Source organism: Brugia malayi (genome assembly GCF_000002995.4).
Source record: "Brugia malayi strain FR3 genome assembly, contig: Bm_v4_ChrX_scaffold_001, whole genome shotgun sequence".
NCBI classification, from domain to species: Eukaryota; Metazoa; Nematoda; class Chromadorea; order Rhabditida; family Onchocercidae; genus Brugia; species Brugia malayi.
The window spans coordinates 23,490,221-23,510,020 of NW_025062479.1; the positions used below are offsets into that span (position 1 = coordinate 23,490,221).

A 19,800-nucleotide genomic window follows, 5' to 3' on the forward strand; every position below is an offset into this window, starting at 1 on the left:
AATAACAATAACAATAACAATAACAATAACAATAACAATAACAATAACAATAACAATAACAATAACAATAACAATAACAATAACAATAACAATAACAATAACAATAACAATAACAATAACAATAACAATAACAATAACAATAACAATAACAATAACAATAACAATAACAATAACAATAACAATAACAATAACAATAATAATAATAATAATAATAATAATAATAATAATAATAATAATAATAATAATAGTAATAATAATAATAATAATAAATGATTGCATTAAATTAAAATGTAACTCAATTAATTATATTTCATATTAAATTATTATTTGTTAGTTAGTAATAAAAAAAAAAATTCTTTGCTTTTAATTTATTGAAATTTAATTTATTAATTATTATATGCATTTATTCATTTATGCATTAAATTGATCAGAAAATATGATCAAAATGTATGATACATTTATATTTCAATTGTAAAATGAAATTGATAAGACAAAATTTAATCGTATTGTACTTTGGTATAAAATAAATGTGAAACAAGGAAGAAAGAAAATAAAAAAGGAACGAAAGAGAATGACAATAATATTTAAAAGTTTTGAAAGCAAATAATTTTGTTCTTTTCTTCTTTTTTTTTTTTTTTTTTTTTTTTTGGTGACAAAAGTTTTTATTGATAAAAATATTGAATGATAATGATAAGGTAAAATGTTTCAAAATTAAGAAAGGGAAAATAAAAAATGAAGATTTTATCAATTTATATTTTTGACAATTGATTTAGATTTTTAATTTTTTGAAATCACTAAGATTTAATAATAAAATTTAGCTTAATCATGTAATTAATATATCAGAGCTATGATAATAACAATAATATTTTTTTGCTGAACAGAAAATTTTTTGATTCTTCTAAATGCTTAAATTTGAAAACAAAAAATTCTTATAAGTTAATTTTGATAAATTTGAGCAATTCAAAATGAATTTACAAAATAGCATCAATCAATGAACATTCTAACATGATCAATACTTACAGGTATGACTGACGTCTGATCAAACTGATTTGATCTCGACCAATACTTACTTACAGGTAAGATTGACATCTGATCAATACTTACAGGTATGACTGACGTCTGATCAACCTGATTTGATCTCGATCAATACTTACTTACAGGTATGATTGACGTCTGATCAATACTTATTTACAGGTATGATTGACGTCTGATCAATCTGATTCGATCTCGATCAATACTTACTTACAGGTAAGATTGACATCTGATCAATACTTATTTACAGGTATGATTGACGTCTGATCAATCTGATTTGATCTCGACCAATACTTACTTACAGGTAAGATTGACATCTGATCAATACTTACTTACAGGTATGATTGACGTCTGATCAACCTGATTTGATCTCGATCAATACTTACTTACAGGTATGATTGACGTCTGATCAATCTGATTTGATCTCGATCAATACTTACTTACAGGTATGATTGACGTCTGATCAATACTTATTTACAGGTATGATTGACGTCTGATCAATCTGATTCGATCTCGATCAATACTTACTTACAGGTATGTCACTTTTCATCGATTATTTTTGAGCTAGAAAAATGAGGCAAAATAATCGATGCTACTACAAATTTTTCCAGCCGTAAGCAATCTCATCCCATTCATTCATCTCTTTTCCCTCTTTTTTTTTTTTTTTTTTACCCATCTCTTTTTTACCCGCCTCTCCACTTTTCTTTTCCCTCCTCCCCAAAAATGTTATGGCTGCCCCTACTGCTACACATTCACTCATTCACCATTTTGCCTTCCCATATCTCAACCCGACCGTTTCTCCTTTCCCTCTTGCCTTCCCGTTTCATCGATATACCCACCCACACATCAATCAATCAGCCACGGTGCAAGGTGGTTAACGGGTAATAGCTTCACTCTCTCTTTCTTTCCTTTCCGCATTTTATTGATCTTTTTAGCCTATTCATTTCATCACTTTACACACACATATACTTTCCCCTACCCATAATACTTCTTCTTACCCTGGGAATTATTGATCATTTTTGATTTATGAATAAATGCTATCATTCCTTATCATTTTAATCGATTATTTTAGCTAAATGATTTCACTAACATCAAATCAATATCTTTTCCCTAACCTATTTATTGGGTAATTTTCATTTTCATCGATTATTTTAGCCAAATATTTTTACCCTCCATTAATCAATGAATCAATCAATATCTTTTCCCTAAACTATTTATTGGGCAATTTTTTTTTTTTCAAATTATTTCTAACTAACATTTTTTTTTATCTTTTATTGATTAGCCAATTTTGTTAATGTCGTCGTCACCTATCAGTTGACCAAATATAATTTCTTCTATTGTCTGCTAATTTTGCTTGGCTCATTTATGGCTATGGCCAATAATAATAGCATTGAAAATTTTTGAAGTATTCAAAGATATGATATATAATTCATCATCAATTATCAGAGCTGTAAGGTCACAGTTCACATTCAGACTATAAAAATGAGACTAGAGTAATATTAGCATGGAGAAAAAATGCTGTGTCAAGGTAATATTCTTGATGTCAAAGGTCAGCAATATCTATAAGGAATAATATTAGTAAAAAAATAAAACACATTAAAGTAATAAGTAACATTGCATTGCTTACATTTTATAATATTTCCTAAGAATTAAATCAATTATTAATGGATTCATTCCTTTTCAGTTATTCAATATATGATTCATTTATGTTGTTTGTTTGTTTGTTTGTTTTTGTTTTTGTTTTTTTTTTTTTTTTTCGATGATCTAACGATATTTGAAAGGAATTTTTGTAATATCAATGAAATTTTACTTGTCTACATGTGCTCCTCTTTTAGTTATCTATGAAATGAATTCATTTGCTTTAGCATAATTTTGAATTTTAACTAAGATTTTGTCATCTTTTATTGCTTAATTTATAATGTATTAAATGTGAATATGATAATTACCAACGAATTATTTATACTCTTTTGTTAGCATATTAAAAAAAAAATAATGTTTAAGTTTTTAAGGAAATAATGGATGAAGGGCCATCATCATCATCATCAGAAAATCCAAATGCAACTGTTGCGGTATGTTCGGATGAAATAGCACCAGCAATTCTTAGTACCAGCGGTACTTGGCTACGTCTTTCAATGCCATATTTCCCGAAGAAAAGTGTGGTATGGCGTTATTTTGATCTATATGAATCAGATGGATATAGTCGAGCTGATACAGAAAGGATTGTTAAATGTCGTTTGATGAGCTGTATGCGAAAAGAATTACGTTTGGATGCGCAATCATCAACAAAAGGAATGTGGGAGCATTTACGTAACAAGCATCCTGATGAGGCTCTAAAATGTGAAAATGGTGCAGTAGCACCACAAGAAGAACGTAAGTAATCTTTTTTTTTTTTTGATATCAGAATTAGAGAAAATTTTTGTTCGTTAAGATGGTAAAATTAAATTTGCAAATTAGTATTATTAGCGATCAATAAAAGTATTAACTTTAAGCTTTTGTTTATTGTGATTACGCATGCAAATCATAAGATTAGATTTTATATTTATCGAATGAAGAGGAATTAGTATAGGAAAGAGAGAAATTATAGTTTAGATTGGTTCTGATGTTTAATTTGCATTCAATTTGATTAGTTATAAGAGTTATATCGATAATATACTAATTGTATTTGTTGTTCCATGTAGCAAACAATGGTGGATCAATGGAAAGTGCAATAGCAACAAATCAACAAGTATTTGCTGCTTCAAGTCGTTTAATGTCTGATGTTTATGCTCCATACTCTTCATTAGCTGATGAGAAAAAGTATGAAATAATCCATCGGTTAATTGGAAAATTATTAGAAAGTATGCAAGAATGTCAGGATCGAGTACATATTAGCGAACAGTACAGCTTACTTTCATTTGCTGATTATGCTCGATTACTTGGTATGCAATTTAACTGCAATATTTTAAATCAATTTATCTCTATTATATCATTAAATCAATAATTTGCTTCATTGGAAATGAGAATTTTCGAGTAGTTATTCTTCATATCAGAATTATTCTTATTGTTCTACATTTTTTCTTTTCTAGAATTTGTCTTTTTTTAATGAGATATTCAACTTACAACTTTCACAATATTCTACGGAATTAATTTATCAGAGTATTTGTCATATGCATTCCAATTCATAGAGTAATTTTCATTTACGATTATAATTGAAAGAAAGATAATGTAGTATGCACAAACATACATAAATCAATACAATATAAGGGAATGAAAAAGTTTTAAATCTTTTTTTTTTTTTCTAAATTTACCTCAAATATTATACATGCTTGACTATTTCTGCTAATTATGTTTGTTTTCTAATTGGAGTTTACTGTAGTACTTTTATTTGTTACCAAATTATACATCGTTTTGCTCTGCAGCTAAAGCTAAAACAACAACACAGTTTGTATGCCGGGAGGCACCATTAATGTTACCCGAACCGGGAACAATAGTAATTTATGATAGTAAAGATAGCGGTGAACTTGATCTAGATATGTTACAGGTTAGTTTTTTTTTTCTTAAATTTATTCTAGCTTTATTATGATCATAGAAATTACTTCATTGTGAGTTGAAATGAAATGGGCATATTTTGTTCTTTATTATATCATCTGCTATTTGTTTTCTGTGTTTTAATTTTATCACTGAAATATAGCAGATAATTTTATTGCAGATGCGTGAACATTTAAGACAGGATGGTTATTCATTTGATAACAGTGATAGTGGTTTGTTGCCCGATAATTTGTATATAACACGATTTTTTAGTGGATGTGGAGATGATTTTGAAGATGGCCGAATTATGTAGTTTTTTTTTTTTTCGCTTATTTGCTTCGTAAATTTGAACTTTGATTTGAAATTATGTAATGATTTTTTGTGATATCGATAGTGGTGTATAAGTTGAATAACTTCGTACAACAGAACTTTGAACAATAACAATACAGTATTAACTCTTGGCGTTCAGTAGGAAAGTTGACAAAATCGCCGTGCTGTAATGAACATTTTATAAAGACAATCATCTAAGTTAAACACGAAGAAGTTAAAAGTTGCAGGCGTTACGAAGTTACGACTACATATGAAGATGCGGGTTATGTTTTGTTTCATTATGTTAAGGGTACAAAATACGAAGTAGGATCAAGACGAAATACAGGCGAAATACCTGTTCATTGCTATAAGCCAAAAGCACCACGTTTGAAAAGAGTTAGTTTTTATCTTCTAACTATTGATTACCTGTTTTCTTAACTTTTATATTACTTTTGCTTTTTAACACAGTACTAACCTAGTACAGGTTAGTGAAAAATGATATCATTTAGAGTATGCAATAGCAGACTGCTAGGGAATGTTGATTGCATTAGAATTTAACGAAATGATTGAAAAAATATTATTTTGTAACTTTACTATTTAGTTTTTTTTTTTTATTTTTAGGTTGATGAGAATAAGAGAAGAGGAGCAGATGCTTCATCAAATCGTGGATCGCCAATTTCACATCAGTCAGTTAAAATTAAGCGAAATGAATTAGATGGATTACAAGCAATCGCTGGATGTTTGCCGCCAAGTTTTCAATTATTTCTAGGAAACATTAAAATGGAAACAGATAAAGATGAAAATCTTAATGGTATGGATTTGTCGTTTGAGGAGAACGTGGAAACTATTGGAAGTGGAGTGGACGATTCTCAAATTGAAGATAATTGTGTCAATATCACCGGATTGTTGACATCATCCTATCCAAACAGAGATTTGAGGCAAACATTGAGTGCACACGATGTCAAAACGGATACAAAAGTGGAAAAACGTGTTATGAATATTCTGAAAAAAGCAGTTCGTGATCAACGTCGAAGTAAAGTTCATTACTTGGCTCGAAGAACAAAAAATGTGAATTGGGTGAAAGTTGCAGATGAACTTCAAAAAAAAGCTGTTATGATAACTGCTGCAACGAACAATGTTGGTACAGGAATGACAGGAAATTTGATAGCAAATGAATTTGAGGAAGAAGAGGAAGAGGGACATAATATTAATGATGATGATGGTGATGATGATGATGATGATGTTGATAATGATAATGATAATGCTGATGGTAGTGATGAGAAAAATGTTAGTGATGAACGTATGAATAATATTGCTTCAAATTACGATGATTCATCAAGCTGTGATATCCAATTATCAAATACTCGAGATAGTAATGATGTCTAGGCTTGTGCTAAAAGTGTAGAAAGTATTTTTTTTTTTTTTGATCGCTTCATATTTCATAGATTTCATCTTGCAATATTCTTCAATTCTGTCAAGAAGAAAATTTTCTCTTTCTTGAGATTAACTAATAGTGATTTCGATTGGATTATTTTTTCGAATGTTAGGTAGTTTATTGCTCTTCTATTTTATTTATACTTTTATGACATTGTTAGTTGCATTGATATTGTATTTTTCTTACTTTCTTACAATGCATTTCCATGTAAAATTAGTCAGTCTTCGAAAGGTATCATATGCTATTTTTGATTACGAATTATTATGTGAAATCTCATAATACCATAAATTCTGATGAAGAAGAATTGATTTAGTTAATTATTATCTTTGGTCAGAATTAGTCTTCTATGTATTACATATTGCCTACTTTAATTGACGTTTAACTGATTTTTTTATAAGTTATCGGTGACATTTAAAGTATATGTAAATATCTCAGCATTGCTGATTTCAGGTTTTTGCTATAGAAGAATTAGAGAAGAGAAATCTGCAAGTATTTATTGGAATTGATAGATGTTGCTAGAAGTGCAGTTAGAATATAGCAGCAAGACATGAAGTTGTAAACAGATCTCAACTAGAGCAAGAGCAATTAACAACTAATAACTCTAGATTGGTAATAATTTTAATTGTTAATTTCTTGTTTTCTTTTTACACACCGCTTTATCATGTTGTCTATTGACATTATTTCATGACCAATTGATTCTCAGGGTACTGCTATTGTTATTAGTGAATGTTCAAGAATTTCGAGATGAATTTTCAAGAATACCTGGCCTCTTTCAAAAACCAAATTAAAAATTTTTGCATTTTTGAATAGCTTGAGAGATGAATGATTGTTTACATCATTGTTATCATACGTTTCATTTATTATTGGCAAAGAAAAATAAGTGGTCAATTTTACTCTGAGATCGATCCTGCTTAACTGCTTAACACTAAATGAATATGTTTTCTATTAATTTATTTCATTTGTAACCACTTTGAATATGCAAATTTTTCTTCAGTATATATTTCTAGGTATATTGTTTTGCATTATTAGATGAATCAACTAAAGTATATTTATTATTAATCTATTCACCAAATGTGTAGACGTTTTAATTTTTCATATTTTAAATGCTTTTTACATTTTGAAAAGATATCCTTTTAAACAATATCTCTGCTATTATTTTTATTTTTAAAAAAAAAAAAAAGAACATGAAATTTTATGTTCGTGAAACATAAAAGTAAAAAAGTTCCATTTTTGTTAAAAATAAATACGATTTTAAGTATTATGCGATTGATAAATGTAACGCATATTCAATGGTACTGGAATTTTTGATTATGCATTTTCTTCTTTTTTTTTTTTTTTTTTTTTGCTTATTTTTGCTGGTCTCAGAATTGTTTATGTTTTCCTCCAGGTTAATAACAGGGAGGTTGTTTACTCTCTCTCTTTGCCTTCATATTTTCCGCAATGCATTGGACTGATCTCAGCACCGGTGCCTATATACATGCATATATAGTCCACGAGTGATCCAATTTACAGGTTACAATTTGGGCTGTTTCAAAATTTTTTTTTTTTTTTTTTAAAGGACTAAATTTTTAATTAGCTTCTTATTATTAAGAATAGATAAATTATCTCACCTAGTCGTTACTATATTTACTGGTAGAAGAAGATATCAGGGAACACACACACACTGTGCGACAACAATAATATTTTACACTATTCTATCATTATTTACAAAATAATGAAGCATTTAGGAAGTTAATCCTTGTTTTTTCTCTTTTTTTTTTTTTTTTTTCATTTACAGGTTTATTTGATATTTTGTGCAAAAATATTTTATTTCGTTAAAGTGTTAAAAGATTACCAATTTTTGCATAGAATAATTCTGCTTACAATAACTTTGATCTTTTTTTTTTTTTTTTTTTTTTTTTGCCATCTATTTTGTTCCTTTAAATTTTTATTGTACAGCAAATTATGGAATATGGTACCATTTTTATTTTGTTATGAAAATAAAAATTAATTATATCTGTTAGCTTTGTTCAGGTACATCTGAAAGTCCTATTCATTAAGTTTATCATTCAAAGATATCCATATTTTCGATACGGACCGGATTTATTTGTTTCCAACAACAATAATGTCAAAGAAAATGAAAGTGAAATAGTCAAAATGAGATTTCATTCTAAATTTCGTTTCGATATGTTAAAATGCGCAACATGCGAGGTCCTCTGAAGATTTTCCTGCCAACATACCAGTAAAAATTAAACATCAAGTAAATAGTATTGAAAAATAAAGAGTAAAGAATGATAGCGATAATAAAAAAATTGATATTAAATGAATAATAAATAAACTAAATAGTAATAACAATTAATAATAATCAATGACAAACTTTGAAAAATAAAACTGGAATGGTAACAGATCAATTTATATCTCATCTTTCTTTATATGATCTAGAATAATTTCAATAGAAATTAAGAAAACTTACATTGTAGAGTGCATATCAAATATTTCACTAATTCTTTCTTCATGCTTCTTTAAACAACAAATTGCTGATCACAGCATTATAACACAAATATGAGTAAATTCAAATACATATGAATTTGAATTGTCAGAAGGAGATCTAAGGACAAATTTACTCCTCATTCTTTTCTAGAATATTAACTTAATAAGGGATTTTATATATATATATTATTTAAATTTAATATATTTAATCTCTGATGTGCTATCAAACCTCAAATCATTAGAACGATACTTTCAGAGAGAGAGAGAGAGAGAGAAAGAAATAAGATAAAGTTGAAAACTGTCAGAAAGGACAATCGATGTCTCCACGAAATAATGAAAACTGGTTAATGAATCGAGATCTTCAAAATGATAAAAAACCGCCAAAAAAAAAAACCACTCCATGACGACTGATAATGATGATTAAGACATTGGAATAGATTGCTGTAGATATGACTTACCGTTTTTTGATTTGCTTCAAAAATTTAATCACATTTCTTCTGTGGAAATTCTATATATATTTTTATTGAATCCCATTTCCGAATTATATAATCAACCAAAATCTGGTTGATTATATAATTCGTGGGAATACCAGATAAATCAATTCAAATGCTTTGTAAATCTTTCACAGTGAAAATTAATTTGTTATTCGTTCGTACAGACGCTGCTCTATAGCTTATTGTAAATGAACGAAAGCCGTACATAGTTACATAATGACAACCGTATAATGCTTTCATAAAATTAGTAACAAATGTTCAATGCAAATTTTCTTATAGCTTTACTGCTTTTTTTTTTGATAATCTCTTCTTTGTCGATTGTCTGATATTCATCTGTCGCAGATGTGCTGTGAATAAAACAGCTTGTGCCCAACCAGCATATGGGCCAAACTTTTCTTGCCAAACAGCTGCTGAAAACCTTTTACATGGTTTGTGGTCTAATAGAGGTATTAAAACATTGATATTGAAATTTATCACCTATTATGAGTCATGTTAAAAGTTTATATTTAATTACAGGAAAGTCTAAATTGTTATAATTTGGAAAACTAAAATAAATTAGAAATCATGTGAAATTTAAATCATACCAACTTGTTGCCGATCCTTTCCTTGTAAAGATTTTCTTTGCTGTAATGTTTGCAAATAATTTTCTGCTGTAATTTGTAAGGTATGCGTATCAATTGGTACAACGGAATGCATGCGTAATCCCATTAAACATATGCAGTCTGCAACCTTGAAAAAATTTCAAGGACTTCTTGTGATGAGATTGATTCGGGAAAGTTTTGATAAAAAGACAGACCACACAACCAAACTTTTTTTTTTTTTGCATAGGCTATTATTTTAAGGTATTTTATTCAGTTATACCTTTGAACCCATCAAATCATCTGCACCATTAATGAAATGGGATAAATTAAACACGCTATAAATTAAACAAACTCACCTTCGCGCCAATTCCTCGCATTTGTTGAAGCTCTTCCATTGCATCTTCGTAAGTACCCTTCGATAAATTTTCCAGAAATTGTTCCCCGTTATCTTCCTGTCATCAAAATTATACATTACGATCATTTGAAATTTAAATGAAAAATAAAAAACCCTATCAAAAAATTTACCTAAGACAAAACTTATTTTAAAATTCTTAATCTAGTTGACGGTGGAAGAACTTACGAGTGTTTTAGAAGCAAGTGCAATGTTTAGAGCGCGATAACCGAATCCACGAATTCGCAATACTTTTTCCAATTCAGGATCATCGGTCATGCGTTTTGGATCAGCAAAATCATAAAATGTTTTCATACCATTCGAACAAGGAATAATAGCGCTTTCACCGTACAGCTCACACAATGTCTCAACCATATCTGTATGGAATAATTCAATTTTGATACGAAAGGGATACTATCTACATTACAAGAACAGCTCATTTCAACTAACTTAAAATTACATGAAACACAAAAATTGATTAAGTTTAAATGCGCCATGAGTTTATTCTTTAATCTGAGAAGTGATGCTAAGCTTGAAAAAAAAAAGCATATAATCATAATCCTGTCATCAATGAATAAAACTAGTAAGATATGTAAAAATATACTTGTGATACGTCGGATATGATTATTTGCAGAACAAATGAAAGCAAAAACAGTTTCTAATGGATCTTGTCCAAGAACACGAATTCCTTCCAATTTTGTCCGATGATTTTCGAGAAGATGAGCGAAATATTTGTCATTTTCAGCCCATAACTTATATAATGGCATCAGTTCAATATCAAGCTAAAAAAAATTATATATACTGCGTCCTTGTTGGACACAAAAATCACAGTTCAAATCAAAATTATTAACCAGTCACTTTGCAGTTTTAAGTGCGAATACTAAACTCAAAATTCCCTTTTTAAAGGATGACAGAATAAGAAATTTAAACATTTTTGAAAAGGAAAAAGCAAAACAATCACTGATAAACCAAGTAACCTGGAAATAATCTTTGAGGACATCCAAGTCGTTGCTACGAGCTTTTGAAAACTTTGCCAACACTTCGTAACCTAATTGTTCATCATTCTCGCGCCATATTTTCCATACTCGATGTTTAGCAACACCAAAAAATATGTCATCTGATGCAGGAGCGATATTTTCATCATTTGTTACCAATTTTTTCCATCTCAAAATTGAAAAAAAAGCTAAGCAGACTTTAATAAATGATGAATTTTGTTATACAATTATTTGTGTTTTGCCTGTCACACTGTATATACTGAAAGAGAAACGAAATTTATAAAAAATAAATTTGACTGAAACTGTTTCCAAGTGATATCACCAAAACTTTTCGAATTCTTTTTCATGGTTTTCTTGTTTCAGCCAGTGCCTGAACCCGATGCTATCAGCACAGCTACTACCTTCTTTCCAGTAAAATCCACGTATTTCAGATTCGAAAAACTTTAGTAAACTTTTATTTATTATACACCAAAGACGCATTAACATAAATAAGATGTGCTTACATATATTTTGATAACAATTCAATTCAAATGCGGAAATAAAGAGAAAGTAATTAAAAATATTACCTGAATGATTGGCCGCCTAACAATACTGCCCCAAGATTCAATTCTTCTTTCGAGCATTTCAACAACGGCATATTATTCAAAGGCAATCAGTAAACCACCAGAAATTATTCAAAAGCAATCAACAAACAAATAATAAATAATTGCTGACAAACAAAATGGAAAAGATAAAAACTGAAAATAAGCGAAATCCATTTTATGCTCTCATTCTTTTCACTTTATCAAATTAAATAAGGATGAGAAGAAATTCACAATTTATCTTACATATATTAGTTATCATTTATTTTCATTTAATTATTGAATAAAAAACTTAACTAACAAGACTAGTTCTTTCTTTTCTTTAAAAAAAAAAAAAAAAAAGTTTTAACAAGACTATCTCAATTTTCAGCTATAGAAATTCTATCATTAATTTTCAATTCTTCAAATCTTCAAATTAAGTCTCTTCCTGCTGTTATTTCGAATTGAAAGTTCTCTCACTTTCCATTTACTCTTTCATACTTACTATTAATATATGTAACTTTACTACATTTACTATTTCAAACTTATCAACATATTAATAACTTACTCAGTTACTAATGTACTAACTGTCATTAATTTCCAATTTCTATTTTCCATTTACTCTCTTTCATACTTACTGTTAAACATGTAACTTTACTACATTTACTATTTCAGACTTATCATCATACTTAATAATTTACTTACTCAGTTACTAATGTACTAACTGTCATTAATTTCCAATTTCTATTTTCCATTTACTCTCTTTCATACTTACTGTTAAACATGTAACTTTACTACATTTACTATTTCAGACTTATCAACATACTTAATAACTTACTTACTCAATTACTAAAATACTAACTGTCAACCTTTTCCCTCCTTATTTACTTTTTAAGACGATCCAATTTCGCAGCAACAGTACTAATATTCTTTGTACTTTTTTAAAATCAAAATTGTCTAATACAATAAAGCATTTATTAATGCCTATTATCGATTGATGCAAGCAAAAATCTCAAATAATATCCCGGTAAATCTCGGACCATCACTAGCACTTCCTCAAATTTCAAATAATTTTCCGCTGCATTACGTAGCAAGCGTGCATCACCAACTGTAACAGCTCGACTAGCACAGGGGTTCTGTAGGCAGGTGGTTGTAATGGCTGAGTGACGCATGCGTGCGTGCGTGCGTTGCGGGTGGCGTGGGTGGTGCGCGTTGGGTGGGTAGAGATGATGACTGGATGGATTTGTGTTTTGTACTGTTGGATTGTGTGTTGGTAGCTTTTCTTGTTGTTGCATTGTAATAGTTGTTGTATTGATGATATTATATACGTCAAAACGTGACAAAACGTGACGGGTATTGTTGATGAAATTTCAGGCCACGAAAGATGTATAGCAATGCCGGGAGTGGTCCGAAAGAAATGTGCTGAAAGGAAGTTGCTAGCGGTAAAGAATAGAGGAAAGAGGAGAGCACGACAAATGTCACAACAATCGGAATTACTCGGTAGTATGGTTGGAGAGAATGACTCTCGACCAGGTATGTTACATTACTATTCAGCTATGAATTCAAGCATAGAAATTGTAGCTAGAAGAAATAAGTAGTTTGAAGTGGAGTATTTGAAGTTAATGGGATGATATGTCTAAAAAAATAATGCATTTGCAAAGTTTATATAGATTATACTGATTTTTATTATTGTTAGCAATTATTGTATTTAGAGATAACTGTTGGTTACTGCAGACAATTCAGATATATGAATTTCATATAGGTAGTGCAGCTGTTAGAAGGTAAGCTATCTCGGAATTTTTTTTTTTTTTTTTTTTCATCATGTTATTCACAAATTTTTAGAGGTCTTCCGAAAATTACTGAAGCATGAACAACGCGAAACACCACCACGCTTGGTATGTAATAAACTTTCGTATTTTTTGCATAAGACTTTTTACTAAAATTAGTAGAAAGAGAAACAATTATTGGAGGAGTTAATGACAGATGTACCGATACAATCAGCGAAAATATGAATAAATTGTATAGTTCTGATTAGATGTGGAGACAATGAACTGTTGGTTGTATATGGCATGTAAAAGAGACATAGGATTATAGATTGAACTGTTTTGTTTTGAATGTAACGGAAAAAACTTATTTGAAGTGTTTTCCCATTATGTTTATACTCTTATTTTTTCTTTTGCAGTCGCCAGTCGATGGTCTCTCGAATGACCCTAGTGTTTCCACAGATAGCACTAATAGCAGTAATGACGATGCTAAGAAACCATGCGTATTACTTCCAAAAAATAGCGATGAGAATCAAGGGTTGCTATTGGATAGGAAGGATGAAATTCAGCGTTTGCTTTCGAAAGTAAGATTCCCAGACGGTGAAAGGGTTTAAAAAATTTCAAATTTGTTAAGCTTTTCATATGGAACATTATTTTGTCATGAATTACACCGTAACCATTATAACGGGTTTGACAGGGTGAAATTTTGTAAGTAGTTTGAAATTCGTTTTGTTAGTTTTGACAAGAAGTGCTGTTACAGCTTGAAATAATAATAATATAGCTGTAATATGGATATGATGATTCAGTGCGGCTTGAATTGCATATGTAATATTATATTTTTGAGATTAGCGATTCTACATGAAAGAAATATTGTGAATTTCGCTAACTACAAGAGTTCATCAAGGAACAATTCCATATATTTCAAGATTAAGTCTCGAAATTGATTAGTGATTTTCAGACTGCTAAACAAGAAATGCCACAGCTCGACAGTGAGTGTCAGAATGCTGCATGTGGTAAAGTTCCAATTATACCTCATTTAGTTCAGTTTTGGATAGGTATCTCTTTATGCTTCGGTACTTTACAAAGGTGGCGAATTACCACAACCGTAAGGTTTGGTGTACCACTTAACCTTATATATCTATCAAGAACATCGAAGGAATACTCTGAAGATATTAGAAATACAAGGTTTTTATCGAGAGGAACTTGAACATTTGATGTAAATATAGGTTACAAATTAATTAGTATGTTAATGAAATGGTTATAGGGCAAGATAATGGTACTGATCCTGAATCGGCAGCAACATCATCAGTACATTCAGATGATACGCCACCCCGTTTAACTGCTGCTCAAGTAGTAAGTTTGTTCGTAATCGCTTTGAAAAACAAAATCATTGTAGTGGTTTTATTAGTGCATTCATCTCATTTTTTTGTTTTGCAAGTCAACAGAATTTTCAGAACTCGTCATTTTCATCAAATATGATGGATGGTGAAGAAAGCCGTGGAGAATACTGTGACGATAATGCATCGCCTCCACCTCTTGATAAGTATGCATCTGCTGGATCGTCACCAATAGTTCCTGGTTCCAGATCGAGAGATTCAACATTGTGGACTCTACGTCTCAGGCGTCGTCCATTTCATACATCTTTGCTTACTGCTGCTTCTGAGGCTGGTCCTTCAATGAATAAAAGAAGTTACTCAGAAGCAGATTGGGCGAACAGACTAGCGGAAGTGCTCAGGGATTTGCATCCCAGTCAGCTAGTGCTGGCAAAGGAAACCATTCATTCAACGGTGGTCAGAATTCTTGCGCAAGAAATAACATCTGATATATCATGTCTTATGAATCTGATCGAAAATCAAGATCGCCGCGCCGCCGCTTTTGAAAGAGTTCTTAAGGATTTGAAGAAATTTAAAACTGATTGTACTTATGATTCCACCCTTTAACTTTTTTTTATTAATTAATTCACTAATCTTTTCTTTGTTTATAACTATTTCACAACCAGTGAGGCGCCGGTACTGTTAGATACTGCTCAAAAACAACGATAAAAATGAGCTAAACTGAAAGTATTTATTCGCCTTAATGTGTCATTATCAGCTAAATATCTTTTGATCAACCTGAAATGGATCGTTCTGAAATATCTACTTTGTAGTAATAGTAAAGGTTTTGAGCACGGAAAGGAAAAGTTTTTAAGTACATATTAGCAGACACTACAGTGTACTAAAATGTATGTTGATGAACTTTCATTTATCAAACACTGTTTGAAACTCTGGTAGTAATGTACGGTTGCACCTTAGTAATTTCGATTAAAAATCGCAGAGCTATGTCGGTGATTTAGATATTTTTGTCTATGACGATATCTTTTCTGTCTCTTTAGCCTTCTATCCGTCCTGAAGCACTGGTTGTTTTAGAATTATACAAACTGAAATTAGAGCTATACAAACTGAAAATAACTGTAGCATTTGTCTCTCTTGAATGTTATGTATTTTGCTTAAATTTTATCATAGTACTGACGGGATTTGCACAATTGTTCGTCAAAAATGTGATATGCGGTGACGAGGGTTTGTTGTCATTTCTGTTCTGTCTGTTCGTTTGTGTATTGATTTGACTTCTTTTACCGCATGTTGATTTTAGCTTTATCAGTTTGCTTCTATATAAAATATAATTTCAAATTTCACGAACTTTCTTGTTTGTTATAAATCCGTTTCCAATCGGCATTTTTTTAATTCTTTATTATCAAGCAGATAATTTTATAATGTTTGGAGTAAGTTATGTGGGATTGCGTGTAATTATCATTTTTTTTTTTTTTTTTTTTTTTAAATTGAGCTAGTTAACATTTCGCGCATTATAGTCTCTTGATATCTATTACCTTGATATCTCATTTCTTAATAGTAATATGCTTTTTGAAGGAATGCATAGCAGGTTAGATGATCGCCGTTTTATAAGAGAAAATGGAATCGCATATGCTGTCATACCGATATTCCATCAAATCAGATATCGAAGTTATTGAACAAGGAGTAGAATTCACAGTACTGTTTAGGTCTCGTTGCATGAAGGCGTGGGTGATAGGCTGTTAACAGTATCTTTAAAAGGGTTAATTTTACTTATAACAGTCGATCTTCCATTATAGTTACGTGGGAGATTGATTTTAATAGAAAAGGATATTACAAATGTCGATTTGTAGAATTTGTAGTATAATTTTTGTCACGATACTTTAAAAAGTACTGTCAGACATTTTTAAAGTGTACTTGCAGCACTATCACATTAGTCTACTGTGTGATCGATCTATTTCCCGAAATTCTCAACACGAAATGTGATGGAGATGTCCGGCCCAGGTGATTTCGTAACGGATAATCTTGCGTCAGGTGGTGCGGTATGTGGGACAGCTGTGGCTCCAAGTGGACAAGAAACATCGAGTAGCGCTACTCCTGCTAAGGTTTTTAGATTTTTCTGTGTATTCAAATTTCATAGTGATAATTTTTGTTTGTAAGTGTTTTTGATATTACAAACGATTAATCTAGTGTTTGTCTAGAGCTTCTAGTTCAGATCTTGCAGAAACCCAAGAAGGCATGTCGTGCCAGAACTGGTTATATGTTATTTCATGGTGAGGCTAGAAAACGCATCAGAGCAGCACATCCTGAATTGAATTTTGTTGAAGTGAGCAAACGTGTCGGCGAAGAGGTAAATTAAATTGTGGTGTATATTTTCATCATCATTATATCAACTTATTTCATAACATCTGTGATCATTTCGTTGGTTGCCTATAGATATTTTGATAATTGATAAACAATTTTCAGTGGGCAAAAGTATCAGCTGAAGAAAAAAACAAATACAAATTACGTGCAGAACAAATTGCAAAGGAAGCAAAAGAGGATGACAGTCAAAAAATCATTTTGGTAGGTGTTTTTTTTTTTTTTCTTTTTTTCTTATACCAGTGATGTAATTGTACTTTGCGATTGAACAGAGAAGCAAGCAATAAACAAAATGTGTGGTCTTTTTTTATTTTCAGCCGCCTCCAGGAAGGATTCTCGTTTATCAATGCATGTGGCAAAAATGTGATATCCAAGCGGATACATCAGATGCTCTTTATGAACATATCAAAACTACACACAATATGGAATACTTCTGTAAATAATTTATTTTATCAGTATATAGCAGTGATTAAATTTAAGGTAATCAGTTTAAGATGCTGGTAATCTAGCTAACGTTTAAGTACGCTATATCCTACATTCCATGACAAATTAGATATTTGCATCTTTGTTGGAGGCACTGCAGTAAATCCATTTGTTAAACGGTAAAATTCGTAAATTTAAACATAGATATAAGCAAAATAATCTTGGAACAAAGTCAATTTTTACTATATATTTTTATCAAAAATTTTTTTTAGCGCAGGGTGAAAAACGTTATGCTTGTTTATGGTCGACATGTTTCAGAAATAAGCGATATCCAAGGTAAGCCAATCTCAAGCTCTGATAAGATAGGACTTGTACTGATTTTTTTTTTTTTTTTTGTTTTTTTGGTTTTTAGCTAACTGGTTTGATCATAACTGGTTCTTTTTCTGTACAGTTATATTTAACTTGATGTTTTTATTATGAGTTTGTAATCATGGCATCAAAAATATACTGTATTAAATGATCTGATAATCTTGCTAATTTGGATTATGAAGGATTTAAATATTTTTTAGATCATTTTCACTGCTGCCTCATTTACAGCAGCATATTAAATACAAACATTTGCCAAGGTGTGCACGATTTATCACACCAGATAAGAAAAGCAAGTAAGCATTCAATAACCATTTATTTGTTTCTAATTTTTTATTTGACGAGAGCTCTAGAAGCAATTCTATTTGTATAACCAATATTCAGTAGAAGAACTTTGTGCTGTTATCGTAGCCATTTGATGTTTCATTATGAATTATTAATAAAGAAATGGATTGACGTTCTATTTCATAGGTAAATTTTATTGTATTTCAGGAACTTCTTCAGTTTGACATCATCTGCACCCACACCTACAACTGAATCTACGAGTGCAGTGCGATCATATGCACGAAAGACACATCCTTTGGTCACCCTCCACACACCATTTGTCTTGCCGTCTTCTCATGGGCAAATGCAAATAGCTCCAGCATTTATGATTCCACAACAGCAGCCCAGTAATTTTCCACAAGTTTGTTTTTTTCTCATTTTTCTTATTGACTGTCACTTTCATCGCTTTTTCTTATAACTAAGATCGAGAAAAAAAAAAAGAACAAATAACAAAAAAGGCAGATATTACGCATACTAACCCAAAAGAAGAAAAAAAGAAAGAATTAATTCATTTTGATTCGGAACTGATATCAAACTTATGCTTTTGCTTGTATGGACAATTGACATCGTGTAGATTACTGTGAAAGATATACTGTTGTCACATTCTTTGGTTGTTCAAGCTATTGTTTCATTTCGTAGCACCTAAATTTTACATATCGGATAACGTAAAATAAATTGCAGGTTAAATATAGTAAACCATTTAACAGTCATTTTTTAGGATGGTTTTGCTTATGCATTAAGCGCCAATCCATCGGGACAATCGTTCGCTGATGGTAGTGTCGCTATAGCGATGTTGGAACATGAGGGAAACAAAGGTCCTACGAACACCGACTCATCAGCACTTCAGCAGGCATTTTACTCAGGACAGCAGTATTTGCCAAATTCGAATAGTGCTTGGACGATTCCTAACAAAGTTACTCGATCTCCGGAATTTAACAACGGATAGTGGATTTTTTCGTTCGGATTGGTATGCGCAGTACTGTTTGAAAAATTTTCAAACATTGACTGTGACATGCTCAAGAAACTGCTTGGTTATTCATTATTTTTTTCCATTATTCGACCATTGCAGCGCAGTTGGGAGTACTTAACGATTTTAGGATATCGTTTTTAATTTTGAGGCCAGATGCTATAGCTTAGGCCAAATATTTCGCCTATTATATGATATGCATAACAGAAAATTTCCTACTGCGACATTGAATGCAGTTTTTGATTATGTCCTTTGGAGGGAAAAGCATTCGGTTAAAGTATCATTCTATTCTTAACGAGTGTTATTTGAGAGCTGTTATTGTAACAGAGCTATTCTCAGGCCTCTAGGCACGCGAAGTGCATTTCTTGAACTTCCAGCACATGCCTTTTGCGGTTTTGAAGCTGTTGCTATGAGCACTTTTATTATTTGTACTTTTATTCTTATTTTCCGCAAACTTAAAGTTTTTGTTTTCTTTCAAATTTCTTTAAAATGATATTT

General features: G+C 30.6%; 4 protein-coding genes across 5 annotated transcripts; 3 read left to right on the plus strand and 1 right to left on the minus strand.

The window, feature by feature from the left end:
• Positions 1–3,047: 3,047 nt before the first annotated feature.
• Positions 3,048–6,234, plus strand: Bm9365 (BED zinc finger family protein; the record flags this gene model as incomplete). The annotated part of the gene is made up of 6 exons (XM_001892330.2): positions 3,048–3,402; positions 3,711–3,950; positions 4,431–4,552; positions 4,721–4,848; positions 5,097–5,244; positions 5,470–6,234. The coding sequence occupies 6 exons, from the start codon at positions 3,048–3,050 to the stop codon at positions 6,232–6,234; spliced, it is 1,758 nt and encodes a 585-aa protein (XP_001892365.2).
• Positions 6,235–9,519: 3,285 nt separating this feature from the next.
• Positions 9,520–11,850, minus strand: Bm9366 (Helix-hairpin-helix motif family protein; the record flags this gene model as incomplete). The annotated part of the gene is made up of 7 exons (XM_001892329.2): positions 9,520–9,656; positions 9,831–9,975; positions 10,184–10,279; positions 10,408–10,595; positions 10,823–11,000; positions 11,196–11,382; positions 11,780–11,850. 7 exons carry the CDS (start codon positions 11,848–11,850, stop codon positions 9,520–9,522), a joined length of 1,002 nt encoding a protein of 333 aa, XP_001892364.1.
• Positions 11,851–13,167: 1,317 nt separating this feature from the next.
• On the plus strand, positions 13,168–15,476 carry Bm9368 (Uncharacterized protein; the record flags this gene model as incomplete). The annotated part of the gene is made up of 6 exons (XM_043075894.1): positions 13,168–13,306; positions 13,616–13,668; positions 13,956–14,120; positions 14,495–14,549; positions 14,801–14,889; positions 14,991–15,476. The coding sequence occupies 6 exons, from the start codon at positions 13,168–13,170 to the stop codon at positions 15,474–15,476; spliced, it is 987 nt and encodes a 328-aa protein (XP_042931828.1).
• Positions 15,477–16,846: 1,370 nt separating this feature from the next.
• On the plus strand, positions 16,847–19,281 carry Bma-pbrm-1 (Zinc finger, C2H2 type family protein; the record flags this gene model as incomplete). Of its 2 annotated transcripts, none has more annotated exons than XM_043075895.1 (8): positions 16,847–16,966; positions 17,077–17,211; positions 17,328–17,426; positions 17,540–17,657; positions 17,918–17,981; positions 18,215–18,307; positions 18,504–18,696; positions 19,054–19,281. In XM_043075895.1, 8 exons carry the CDS (start codon positions 16,847–16,849, stop codon positions 19,279–19,281), a joined length of 1,050 nt encoding a protein of 349 aa, XP_042931829.1. The 2 variants fall into 2 exon arrangements, with proteins under 2 accessions (XP_042931829.1, XP_042931830.1); XM_043075896.1 differs by having other exon boundaries at positions 17,086–17,211.
• Positions 19,282–19,800: the final 519 nt, after the last annotated feature.